Genomic DNA, 13,711 nt, shown 5'->3' on the forward strand with positions numbered 1-13,711 from the left:
AAATGCAAATGAGTGGGAGATGTATAAAAGAAAGAGGCATGAGGTCAAGAGAAAGGTGCAAGAGGTGAAAAAGAGGGCAAGTGAGAGTTGGGGTGAGAGAGTATCATTAAATTTTAGGGAGAATAAAAAGATGTTTTGGAAGGAGGTAAATAAAGTGCATAAGACAAGGGAGCAAATGGGAACTTCATTGAAGGGGGCTAATGGGGAGGTGATAACAAGTAATGGTGATGTGAGAAGGAGATGGAGTGAGTATTTTGAAGGTGTGTTGAATGTGTTTGATGATAGAGTGGCAGATATAGGGTGTTTTGGTCGAGGTGGTGTGCAAAGTGAGAGGGTTAGGGAAAATGATTTGGTAAACAGAGAAGAGGTAGTAAAAGCTTTGCGGAAGATGAAAACCAGCAAGGCAGCAGGTTTGGATGGTATTGCAGTGGAATTTATTAAAAAAGGGGTTGACTGTATTGTTGACTGGTTGGTAAGGTTATTTAATGGATGTATGACTCATGGAGAGGTGCCTGAGGATTGGCAGAATGCTTGCATAGTGCCATTGTACAAAGGCAAAGGGGATAAGAGTGAGTGCTCAAATTACAGAGGTATAGGTTTGTTGAGTATTCTTGGGAAATTATATGGGAGGGTATTGATTGAGAGGGTGAAGGCATGTACAGAGCATCAGATTGGGGAAGAGCAGTTTGGTTTCAGAAGTGGTAGAGGATGTGTGGATCAGTTGTTTGCTTTGAAGAATGTATGTGAGAAGTACTTAGAAAAGCAAATGGATTTGTATGTAGCATTTATGGATCTGGAGAAGGCATATGCTAGAGTTGATAGAGATGCTCTGTGGAAGGTATTAAGAATATATGGTGTGGGAGGCAAGTTGTTAGAAGCAGTGAAAAGTTTTTATTGAGGATGTAAGGTATGTGTACGTGTAGGAAGAGAGGAAAGTGATTGGTTCTCAGTGAATGTAGGTTTGCGGCAGGGGTGTGTGATGTCTCCATGGTTGTTTGATTTGTTTATGGATGGGGTTGTTAGGGAGGTGAATGCAAGAGTTTTGGAAAGAGGGGCAAGTATGCAGTCAGTTGGGGATGAGGGAGCCTGGGAAGTGAGTCAGTTGTTGTTTGCTGATGATACAGTGCTGGTGGCTGATTCATGTGAGAAACTGCAGAAGTTGGTGACTGAGTGGTAAAGTGTGTGAAAGAAGAAAGTTGAGAGTAAATGTGAATAAGAGTAAGGTTATTAGGTACAGTAGGGTTGAGGGTCAAGTCAATTGGGAGGTAAGTTTGAATGGAGAAAAACTGGAGGAAGTAAAGTGTTTTAGATATCTGGGAGTGGATCTGGCAGCGGATGGAACCATGGAAGCGGAAGTGAATCATAGGGTGGGGGAGGGGGCGAAAATTCTGGGAGCTTTGAAGAATGTTTGGAAGTCGAGAACATTATCTTGGAAAGCAAAAATGGGTATGTTTGAAGGAATAGTGGTTCCAACAATGTTGTATGGTTGCGAGGCGTGGGCTATGGATAGAGTTGTGCGCAGGAGGGTGGATGTGCTGGAAATGAGATGTTTGAGGACAATATGTGGTGTGAGGTGGTTTGATCGAGTAAGTAATGTAAGGGTAAGAGAGATGTGTGGAAATAAAGAGTGTGGTTGAGAGAGCAGAAGAGGGTGTTTTGAAATAGTTTGGTCACATGGAGAGAATGAGTGAGGAAAGATTGACCAAGAGGATATAGGATATATATGTGTCAGAGATGGAGGGAACGAGGAGAAGTGGGAGACCAAATTGGTGGTGGAAAGATGGAGTGAAAAAGATTTTGAGTGATTGGGGCCTGAACATACTGGAGGGTGAAAGGCGTGCAAGGAATAGAGTGAATCGGAACGATGTGGTATACCGAGGTCGACGTGCTGTAAATGGATTGAACCAGGTCATGTGAAGCGTCTGGGGTAAACCATGGAAAGTTGTGTGGGGCCTGGATGTGGAAAGGGAGCTGTGGTTTCGGTGCATTATTACATGACAGCTAGAGACTGAGTGTGAACGTATGGGGCCTTTGTTATCTTTTCCTAGCGCTACCTCGCACACATGAGGGGGGAGGGGGTTGTTATTCCATGTGTGGCGAGGTGGCGATGGGAATAAATAAAGGCAGACAGTATGAATTATGTACGTGTGTATAAATGTATATGTCTGTGTGTGTATATATATATGTGTACATTGAGATGTATAGGTATGTATATTTGCGTGTGTGGACGTGTATGTATATACATGTGTATATGGGTGGGTTGGGCCGTTCTTTCGTCTGCTTCCTTGCACTACCTCGCCGATGCGAGAGACAGCGACGAAGCAAAGTAAATAAAAATAAATAAATAAATGTATATGTTTATTTATTTATTTTGCTTTGTCGCACATATATATATATATATATATATATATATATGTGTGTGTGTGCATGTGCTGAGAGGTGCAACTGGAGGGATATCTGATCATTATCTTGTGGAAGCAAAGGTGAAGATTTGTAGAGGTTTTCAGAAAAAAAGAATGTTGGGGTGAAGAGAGTGGTGAGAGTAAGTGAGCTTGGGAAGGAGACTTGTGTGAGGAAGTACCATGAAAGACTGAGTATAGAATGGAAAAAGGTGAGAACAAAGGATGTAAGGGGAGTGGGGGAGGAATGGGATGTATTTAGGGAAGCACTGATGGCTTGTGCAAAAGATGCTTGTGGCATGAGAAGCGTGGGAGGTGGGCAGATTAGAAAGGATAGTGAGTGGTGGGATGAAGAAGTAAGATTATTAGTAAAAGAGAAGAGAGGCATTTGGACGATTTTTGCAGGGAAATAATGCAAATGAGTGGGAGATGTATAAAAGAAAGAGGCAGGAGGTCAAGAGATAGGTACAAGAGGTGAAAAAGAGGGCAAGTGAGAGTTGGGGGTGAGAGAGTACCATTAAACTTTAGGGAGAATAAAAAGATGTTTTGGAAGGAGGTAAATAAAGTGCGTAAGACAAGGGAACAAATGGGAACATCAGTGAAGGGGGCTAATGGGGAGGTGATAGCAAGTAGTGGTGATGTGAGAAGGAGATGGAGTGAGTATTTTGAAGGTTTGTTGAAAGTGTTTGATGATAGAGTGGCAGGTATAGGTGCTTTGGTTGAGGTGGTGTACAAAGTGAGAGGGTTTGGGAGAATGATGTGGTAAACAGAGAAGAGGTAGTAAAAGCTTTGCGGAAGATGAAAGCTGGTAAGGCAGCGGGTTTGGATAGTATTGCAGTGGAATTTATTAAAAAGGGGGTGACTGTATTCTTGACTTGTTGGTAAGGTTATTTGATATATGTATGACTCATGGTGAGGTGCCTGAGGATTGGAGGAATGCTTGCATAGTGCTACTGTACAAAGGCAAAGGGGATAAAAGTGAGTGCTCAAATTACAGAGGTATAAGTTAGTTGGGTATTCCTGGTAAATTATATGAGAGGGTATTGATTGAGAGGGTGAAGGCATGTATAGAGCATCAGATTGGGGAAGAGCAGTGTGGTTTCAGAAGTGGTAAAGGATGTGTGGATCAGGTGTTTGCATTGAATAATGTATGTGAGAAATACTTAGAAAAGCAAATGGATTTGTATGTAGCATTTATGGATCTGGAGAAGGCATTTGATAGAGATGCTCTGTGGAAGCTATTAAGAAAATATGGTGTGGGAGGCAAGTTGTTAGAAGCAGTGAAAAGTTTTTATCGAGGATGTAAGGCATGTGTACATGTAGGAAGAGAGGAAAGTGATTGGTTCTCAGTGAATGTTGGTTTGCGGTGGGGGTGCATGATGTCTCCATGGTTGTATTATTTGTTTATGGATGGGGTTGTTAAGGAGGTGAATGCAAGAGTTTTGGAAACAGGAGCAAGTGTTTTAGATATCTGGGAGTGGATTTGGCAATGGATGGAACCATGGAAGTGGAAGTGAATCATAGGGTGGGAAGGAGGCAAAAGTTCTGGGAGCATTGAAAAATGTGTGGTAATCGAGAATGTTATCTAGGAAAGCAAAAATGGGTATGTTTGAAGGGATAGGGGTTCCAACAATGTTGTATGGTTGCGAGGCGTGGGCTATAGATAGGGTTGTGCGGAGGAGGGTGGATGTGTTGGAAATGAGATGTTTGAGGACAACATGTGATGTGAGGTGGTTTGAGTAATAAAGGGTTAAGAGAGATGTGTGGTAATAAAAAGTGTGTGGTTGAGAGAACAGAAGAGGGTGTTTTGAAATGGTTTGTTCACATGGAGAGAATGAGTGAGGAAGGAATGACAAAGAGGATATGTGTGTCAGAGGTGGAGGGAACAAGAAGTGGGAGACCAAATTGGAGGTGGAAGGATGGAGTGAAAATGATTTTGAGTGATCGGGGTCTGAACATGCAGGACGGTGAAAGGCATGCAAGGAATAGAGTTAATTGGAACGATGTGGTATACTGGGGTCAATGTGCTGTCACTGTATTTAACCAGGGTATGTGAAGCATTTGGGGTAAACCATGGAAAGTTTTGTGGGGCCTAGATGTGGAAAGGGAGCTGTGGTTTCGGTGCATTATTACATGACAGCTAGAGACTGAGTGTGAATGAATGTGGCCTTTGTTGTCTTTTCCTAGAGCTACCTTGTACGCGTGCGGGGGGGAGGAGGTTGTCATTTCATGTGTGGTGGGGTGGCGACAGGAATGAAGAAAGGCAGCAAGTATTAATTATGTACGTGTGTATATATGTATATGTCTGTGTATGTATATATTTGTGTACGTTGAAATGTATGGGTATGTGTATGTGCATTTGTGGATGTGTATGTATATACATTTGTATGTGGGTGGGTTGGGCCATTCTTTCGTCTGTTTCCTTGCGTTACCTCGCCAACGCGGGAGACAGCGACAAAGTATAATAGAATAAACAAAATGATGAATTTCATTCAGACATAGAACAGTGATGCATTCAGATATTCGAGTTAGGACTTGGAAAAGGTGGCTTATGTGATAGGAAAAACATAATTTAGAATAGCACTTTCTAAACAGCACTTCCATGCCCTGATAGGATTACTGTTTTACAGTGATTACCAAAATATCAGATGCACTAGACTTAACGATCTACTCCTCGAAACAGAATGTCCCTTGGAAAGATATTCGCAGAGAATAGTAAAATTAGAATTTTGTCTTCTGCTCTCACCCATGTAGGCACCTGAACAATGCTATCCAATACCTTCATATGGACTGAAGCGCTCTATGTGGATACACAGATTGTTCCTCCATCTTTTAACAACATAATTTATCATATTAGTTGATATTAGTCACTTACTGTAGATAAACAAATTTGAACCCCAAGAATATCTGCTGTGTTCATCCACATGTGTTGGAAGCCCAGCAGACTTGAATAAAGACTTGGGCATCCATACCAAAATGCAAAGGAGTAAAGAGCGGTACTTGTAGTAACTCATTATATTCATCAGAATACTGCATCCATGACCACTTCATAGCTTGCTAATATAGTGTACTCATTGATTCAGGAGCTACAATCCTTTTACTAAGAGTATGAGTTGATGCATCATAGCTTGACTGTATCATCAAAAAGCCAGAGAAGCATGGAAATCCTTCTTAGTTACTGATCCAGTTATGTAACTGATTTATTGGACTCATAGGTATCATGTGAACTTTCCTTCAGCTCAGCATTTGATTCAATTTTAGATTTAACTTGTTAAAACCTATAGGTTGTGGGGGTTAAAGGAACTTTAGTTTTTAAGTTTTCTTGACCAGATGTCCAAAAATGTAATCTGTCCAGTTTCTTTTACCCAAAAAAGACAGTTGATACATGCTTAGACATTTAAAATGCAATTAATACTAAAATGAGGATCTATAAAATTCACAAACTGATCATAGTCTTTCAGAACACAATATATTATAAGCATGAGTGAACTCAGAATCTGTAACACACTGGGGAACACAGAGCTGACTGGTGTGAAGTTTGCTTATTTTTAGGAACCTGGTTGGTGCATGGGCAGGGTAAGGCACTTTAGCACGATATTTTTTTAAGGCATGAAAAGGCCTCCCAAATTTCTTTAGTTTTTGTTGCTCAAAGGCTGTAGAATCAAACAAGGTAGAGCAGAGAATCAAGACAGCATATTATGTAAGTTGGAAAAATCTTGGTTTTGTCACTACTAATCATTCAAGATTTCTAATCATTGATTTAGACTTTTGTTTACTCCTTGTTATAGCAGTATGGATACAAAATATAAATCACCTTTTTTTGTCTTATATTTTCTGTGTATCCTATGTCAGTTACTGGTTAATTAACAGCACGTTACTTGATTAGAATTATTTAGAAATATCATTTCATGTTCCAGAAACTTGTTGACTTTGGGCAGCAAATTTCGTTACAGTGGACGCACAGAATTTCAGACAGTAGAAGAATGTAAAAGAAGAGCACGAGTTGAACGTACATTTGTTCGGTAAGATGAAAGTTTCATATTTTTCAGTATTATGGATAATTTTCACTTGATAGTGCCTGATGGAACTTTGCCTTCCAACAATGTCCAGTCAGAGTAGATAGATATAGAAATGGAAAGGTCATTTACCTCAACAGAGCACATGTGCTCAGCAGCATCTGTCTTCTATGGACCAGCTAGTCACATTCCTCAAAAACAAGCAGATATTCATAAAGTTAGTACTCCTCCCAGTAAAGCTCGATACACAGCCAGAACCCTAGCCAGTTTTGAAAAGTATGTAGACAGCACCAGGTCAAGTGTTTTACATTAATGCATTAAGCTTTGTGTTTTGCAGTGAAGAAAGATTTTTGATATTATGATAATAATTATTTCCTAGATTTTTATTTAGTTAAGTGGTGGGACTGTGAATGTAAGTAGTACACAAGTTTAAGAGGTCATATGATAGGTTCTTTGATTGCAGAGGGCCTTCTCTGTATTGAAATAATATGAAAATGACATACTAAACCAAAATCTGAGACAATATTTCATGTTCAGCCATCCTTTCCAAATGTGTTATGGTTCAGACAAGTCTCCAGAATACTATCTAGTGTCAAGCAGCCATAGCTTGTTTTAAGCCTCATAATGCCACCATATTTATTTATTGTAATGGGGCCTGAGAATGAAGAGCTTCTATATGAGAAGCAGCCATTCTTCAGTCTGAAATTCTTGCTCAAATTATCTTTCATAAGCAGAGAAAGAAGTAGATTTTTTCATTTATTCAAAAGGAGCTTCATGTGGTACATCAAACTGTCATTTTTTTATATTGAACCAGCCTTCTTGCCACAGGGTCCACAGCCCATGAGTTTATTTGGTATTAGATATACAAATTTACATATACAAAGTGTTAGTTAAACTATGTCAGTTATATTTGAGGCCAGAAATCCTCCCCTCCTTGTATTTTTAACTTTCTAAAAGGGGAAACAGAAGGAGTCACACGGGGAGTGCTCATCCTCCTTGAAGGCTCAGACTGGGGTGTCTAAATGTGTGTGGATGTAACCAAGATGTGAAAAAAGGAGATAGGTAGTATGTTTGAGGAAAGGAACCTGGATGTTTTGGCTCTGAGTGAAACGAAGCTCAAGGGTAAAGGGGAAGAGTGGTTTGGGAATGTCTTGGGAGTAAAGTCAGGGGTTAGTGAGAGGACAAGAGCAAGGGAAGGAGTAGCACTACTCCTGAAACAGGAGTTGTGGGAGTGTGTGATAGAATGTAAGAAAGTAAATTCTCGATTAATATGGGTAAAACTGAAAGTTGATGGAGAGAGATGGGTGATAATTGGTGCATATGCACCTGGGCATGAGAAGAAAGATCATGAGAGGCAAGTGTTTTGGGAGCAGCTGAATGAGTGTGTTAGTGGTTTTGATGCACGAGACCGGGTTATAGTGATGGGTGATTTGAATGCAAAGGTGAGTAATGTGGCAGTTGAGGGAATAATTGGTATACATGGGGTGTTCAGTGTTGTAAATGGAAATGGTGAAGAGCTTGTAGATTTATGTGCTGAAAAAGGACTGGTGATTGGGAATACCTGGTTTAAAAAGCGAGATATACATAAGTATACGTATGTAAGTAGGAGAGATGGCCAGAGAGCGTTATTGGATTACGTGTTAATTGACAGGCGCACGAAAGAGAGACTTTTGGATGTTAATGTGCTGAGAGGTGCAACTGGAGGGATGTCTGATCATTATCTTGTGGAGGCTAAGGTGAAGATTTGTATGGGTTTTCAGAAAAGAAGAGTGAATGTTGGGGTGAAGAGGGTGGTGAGAGTAAGTGAGCTTGGGAAGGAGACTTGTGTGAGGAAGTACCAGGAGAGACTGAGTACAGAATGGAAAAAGGTGAGAACAATGGAAGTAAGGGGAGTGGGGGAGGAATGGGATGTATTTAGGGAATCAGTGATGGATTGCGCAAAAGATGCTTGTGGCATGAGAAGAGTGGGAGGTGGGTTCATTAGAAAGGGTAGTGAGTGGTGGGATGAAGAAGTAAGATTATTAGTGAAAGAGAAGAAAGAGGCATTTGGACGATTTTTGCAGGGAAAAAATGCAAATGAGTGGGAGATGTATAAAAGAAAGAGACAGGAGGTCAAGAGAAAGGTGCAAGAGGTGAAAAAGAGGGCAAATGAGAGTTGGGGTGAGAGAGTATCAATAAATTTTAGGGAGAATAAAAAGATGTTCTGGAAGGAGGTAAATAAAGTGCGTAAGACAAGGGAGCAAATGGGAACTTCAGTGAAGGGCGCAAATGGGGAGGTGATAACAAGTAGTGGTGATGTGAGAAGGAGATGGAGTGAGTATTTTGAAGGTTTGTTGAATGTGTTTGATGATAGAGTGGCAGATATAGGGTGTTTTGGTCGAGGTGGTGTGCAAAGTGAGAGGGTTAGGGAAAATGATTTGGTAAGCAAAGAAGAGGTAGTAAAAGCTTTGCGGAAGATGAAAGCCGGCAAGGCAGCAGGTTTAGATGGTATTGCAGTGGAATTTATTAAAAAAGGGGGTGACTGTATTGTTGACTGGTTGGTAAGGTTATTTAATGTATGTATGACTCATGGTGAGGTGCCTGAGGATTGGCGGAATGCGTGCATAGTGCCATTGTACAAAGGCAAAGGGGATAAGAGTGAGTGCTCACTTTACAGAGGTATAAGTTTGTTGAGTATTCCTGGTAAATTATATGGGAGGGTATTGATTGAGAGGGTGAAGGCATGTACAGAGCATCAGATTGGGGAAGAGCAGTGTGGTTTCAGAAGTGGTAGAGGATGTGTGGATCAGGTGTTTGCTTTGAAGAATGTATGTGAGAAATACTTAGAAAAGCAAATGGATTTGTATGTAGCATTTATGGATCTGGAGAAGGCATATGTTGGAGCTGATAGAGATGCTCTGTGGAAGGTATTAAGAATATATGGTGTGGGAGGCAAGTTGTTAGAAGCAGTGAAAAGTTTTTATTGAGGATGTAAGGCATGTGTACGTGTAGGAAGAGAGGAAAGTGATTAGTTCTCAGTGAATGTAGGTTTGCGGCAGGGGTGTGTGATGTCTCCATGGTTGTATAATTTGTTTATGGATGGGGTTGTTAGGGAGGTGAATGCAAGAGTTTTGGAAAGAGGGGCAAGTATGAAGTCTGTTGTGGATGAGAGAGCTTGGGAAGTGAGTCAGTTGTTGTTCGCTGATGATACAGCGCTGGTGGCTGATTCATGTGAGAAACTGCAGAAGCTGGTGACTGAGTTTGGTAAAGTGTGTGAAAGAAGAAAGTTAAGAGTAAATGTGAATAAGAGCAAGGTTATTAGGTACAGTAGGGTTGAGGGTCAAGTCAATTGGGAGGTAAGTTTGAATGGAGAAAAACTGGAGGAAGTAAAGTGTTTTAGATATCTGGGAGTGGATCTGGCAGCGTATGGAACCATGGAAGCAGATGTGAATCATAGGATGGGGAAGGGGGCGAAAATCCTGGGAGCCTTGAAGAATGTGTGGAAGTCGAGAACATTATCTCGGAAAGCAAAAATGGGTATGTTTGAAGGAATAGTGGTTCCAACAATGTTGTATGGTTGCGAGGCGTGGGCTATGGATAGAGTTGTGCGCAGGAGGGTGGATGTGCTGGAAATGAGATGTTTGAGGACAATGTGTGGTGTGAGGTGGTTTGATCGAGTAAGTAATGTAAAGGTAAGAGAGATGTGTGGAAATAAAAAGAGTGTGGTTGAGAGAGCAGAAGAGGGTGTTTTGAAATGGTTTGGGCACATGGAGAGAATGAGTGAGGAAAGATTGACCAAGAGGATATATGTGTCGGAGGTGGAGGGGACGAGGAGAAGTGGGAGACCAAATTGGAGGTGGAAAGATGGAGTGAAAAAGATTTTGTGTGATCGGGGCCTGAACATGCAGGAGGGTGAAAGGCGGGCAAGGAATAGAGTGAATTGGATCGATGTGGTATACCGGGGTTGACGTTTTGTCAGTGGATTGAATCAGGGCATGTGAAGCGTCTGGGGTAAACCATGGAAAGTTGTGTGGGGCCTGGATGTGGAATGGGAGCTGTGGTTTCGGGCATTATTGCGTGACAGCTGGAGACTGAGTGTGAACGAATGGTGCCTTTGTTGTCTTTTCCTAGTGCTACCTCGCACACATGAGGGGGGAGGGGGATGGTATTCCATGTGTGGCGAGGTGGCGATAGGAATGAATAGGTGCAGGCAGTGTGAATTGTGTGCATGGGTATATATGTATGTGTCTGTGTGTGTATATATATGTGTACATTGAGATGTATAGGTATGTATATTTGCGTGTGTGGGCATGTGTGTGTGTACATTGTGTATGGGGGTGGGTTGTGCCATTTCTTTCGTCTGTTTCCTTGCGCTACCTCGCAAACGCGGGAGACAGCGACAAAGCAAAATAAATAAATATAAATAATGTTTGTCCCCAATAGGTGATCAGCCTTGTAACAAAAGGAATTTTTCCTGTTCAGAAATCATTTTGTTTTGAGGAATTGTATTTTGAAAAGGGTATCTTATAAATTGAATTGAATAATCCAGTTCTTATGATTATTGAATTTTGATACACAGTGCAAAGATATTCTTTCAGGTCATTAACTTTCAGCTTATTCACTTGTCAAAAGTTAGTTTTCAATACAGTCTCTTCAAGTCCAGTGGCTTATCATGCCTTCGTATGCCATTATTCAGGGTTAAGCAAGAATTACCACTTTTTGTTATCTTTGTAAGAGATCTGAAATAATCCATATATATTTTGTAAATAATTGTTGATTAAATTTTGAATAATGCTCAGCACTCTCTGGAATTATGCCCGGTGATGCTGTAGAGAACATTTGCACTTTGCTAGTTAAATAAGAAAAGCCAGACAAATTTATGACTAGCCTATCAACAATGCTGGTAATTATTATGCCATCTTATGAGTTACTATAGACTGATTGAGGTAAGACTCATCAACAAATGAATATCACAATAAGTTTCTTCCTTTTTACTTCAATTTGTCTAAGATGATGTTTTGTAGAACTTACATACTTTTGTTTTGATTTACTACATTTTTTCATATTCTGTAAGTAAGTTTAGACTCCGAACTAAAGTGATAGGACAGAGCACAAGAGAATTGTAGTTTATAGGAAAATTTGATGTAAAGTAATAGTTTTGAGAGTCAAAATGTGAAAATGACAGATTAAATGCAGATTCTGTTTATAGATTTAATCTATTGATTCTCATAAGATATATTAAAATCAAAATTTCAGGCATCTGTGAAGCTACTTTGAACTTGATTTTTTGACATGCAGGTCACCGTCCAAACGGTTTGCACGTCAGACTGTGCCAACCCCTAGTGATTTAGGCCGAAAGGCAAGATCAGGCTCAGGTTCATCCTTAAGGCCTCGAACAGACTCCTCAGGATATAAAGTTACATCCCTCCAAGGTGCAAAGACCCCCAAGATGGCATGGGGTGAAGCACAACCAACAGATGAGTGAGTATTTGTCCTTTTTTTTGAATGAATTCAGCACATAGTTCATAGTACTTAGTTATAAGGTTCAGAAACTCACCATTTTGAATTCTTAAAGTTGAATATCTAATTTTTTTTTATTGTTATTTTGCTTTGTCGCTGTCTCCCACGTTAGCGAGGTAGCGCAAGGAAACAGACGAAAGAATGGCCCAACCCGCCCACATACACATGTATATACATACATGTCCACACACGCACAATATACATACCTATACATCTCAATGTACACATATATATACACACACAGACATATACATATATACACATGTACATAATTCATACTGTCTGCCTTTATTTGTTCCCATCACCACCTCGCCACACATGGAATAACAACTCCCTCCCCCCTCATGTGTGCGAGGTAGCGCTAGGAAAAACACCAAAGGCCCCATTTGTTCACACTCAGTCTCTAGCTGTCATGTAATAATGCACCGAAACCACAGCTCCCTTTCCACATCCAGGCCCCACACACTTTGCATGGTTTACCCCAGACACTTCACATGCCCTGGTTCAGTCCATTGACAGCACGTCGACCCCGGTATACCACATCATTCCAATTCACTCTATTCCTTGCACGCCTTTCACCCTCCTGCATGTTCAGGCCCCGATCACTCAAAATCTTTTTCACTCCATCTTTCCACCTCCAATTTGGTCTCCCACTTCTCCTCGTTCCCTCCACCTCTGACACATATATCCTCTTGGTCAATCTTTCCCCACTCATTCTCTCCATGTGACCAAACCATTTCAAAACACCCTCTTCTGCTCTCTCAACCACACTCTTTTTATTTCCACATATCTCTCTCACTCGTACATTACTTACTCGATCAAACCACCTCACACCACATATTGTCCTCAAACATCTCATTTCCAGCACATCCACCCTCCTGCGCACAACTCTATCCATAGCCCACGCCTCGCAACCATACAACATTGTTGGAACCACTGTTCCTTCAAACATACCCATTTTTGCTTTCCGAGATAATGTTCTCGACTTCCAAACATTCTTCAAAGCTCCCAGAATTTTCGCCCCCTCCCCCACCCTATGATTCACTTCCGCTTCCATGGTTCCATCCACTGCCAAATCCACTCCCAGATATCTAAAACACTTCACTTCCTCCAGCTTTTCTCCCTTCAAACTTACCTCCCAATTGACTTGACCCAAAACCCTACTGTACCAAATAACCTTGCTCTTATTCACATTTACTCTTAACTTTCTTCTTTCACACACTTTACCAAACTCCGTCACCAGCTTCTGCAGTTTCTCACATGAATCAGCCACCAGCGCTGTATCATCAGCGAACAACAACTGACTCACTTCCCAAGCTCTCTCATCCACAACAGACTGCATACTTGCCCTTCTTTCCAAAACTCTTGCATTCACCTCCCTAACAACCCCATCCATAAACAAATTAAACAACCATGGAGACATCACACACCCTTGCCGCAAACCTACGTTCACTGTGAACCAATCACTTTCCTCTCTTCCTACACGTACACATGCCTTACATCCTCGATAAAAACTTTTCACTGCTTCTAACAACTTGCCTCCCACACTATACATTCTTAAAACCTTCCACAGAGCATCTCTATCAACTCTATCATATGCCTTCTCCAGATCCATAAATGCTACATACAAATCCATTTGCTTTTCTAAGTATTTCTCGCATACATTCTTCAAAGCAAACACCTGATCCACACATCCTCTACCACTTCTGAAACCACACTGCTCTTCCCCAATCTGATGCTCTGTACATGTCTTCACCCTCTCAATCAATACCCTCCCATATAATTTACCAGGAATAC

At 41.1% G+C, this 13,711-nt stretch overlaps 1 protein-coding gene across 10 annotated transcripts in view; it reads left to right on the plus strand.

Moving 5' to 3' along the window:
- The window catches only part of Ptpmeg (protein tyrosine phosphatase Meg), a 653,263-nt gene that overhangs the window by 296,878 nt on the left and 342,674 nt on the right, over positions 1-13,711 (plus strand). For all 10 annotated transcript variants that reach the window (XM_071657245.1, XM_071657235.1, XM_071657258.1 and 7 more), the window contains 2 exons: positions 6,317-6,421; positions 11,693-11,875. In XM_071657245.1, the coding sequence (XP_071513346.1) occupies positions 6,317-6,421; positions 11,693-11,875 (288 nt within the window). The remainder of the gene's footprint in view (positions 1-6,316; positions 6,422-11,692; positions 11,876-13,711) is intronic.

This window comes from Panulirus ornatus, chromosome 4 (assembly GCF_036320965.1).
Source record: "Panulirus ornatus isolate Po-2019 chromosome 4, ASM3632096v1, whole genome shotgun sequence".
In the NCBI taxonomy this organism is placed as follows: domain Eukaryota; kingdom Metazoa; phylum Arthropoda; class Malacostraca; order Decapoda; family Palinuridae; genus Panulirus; species Panulirus ornatus.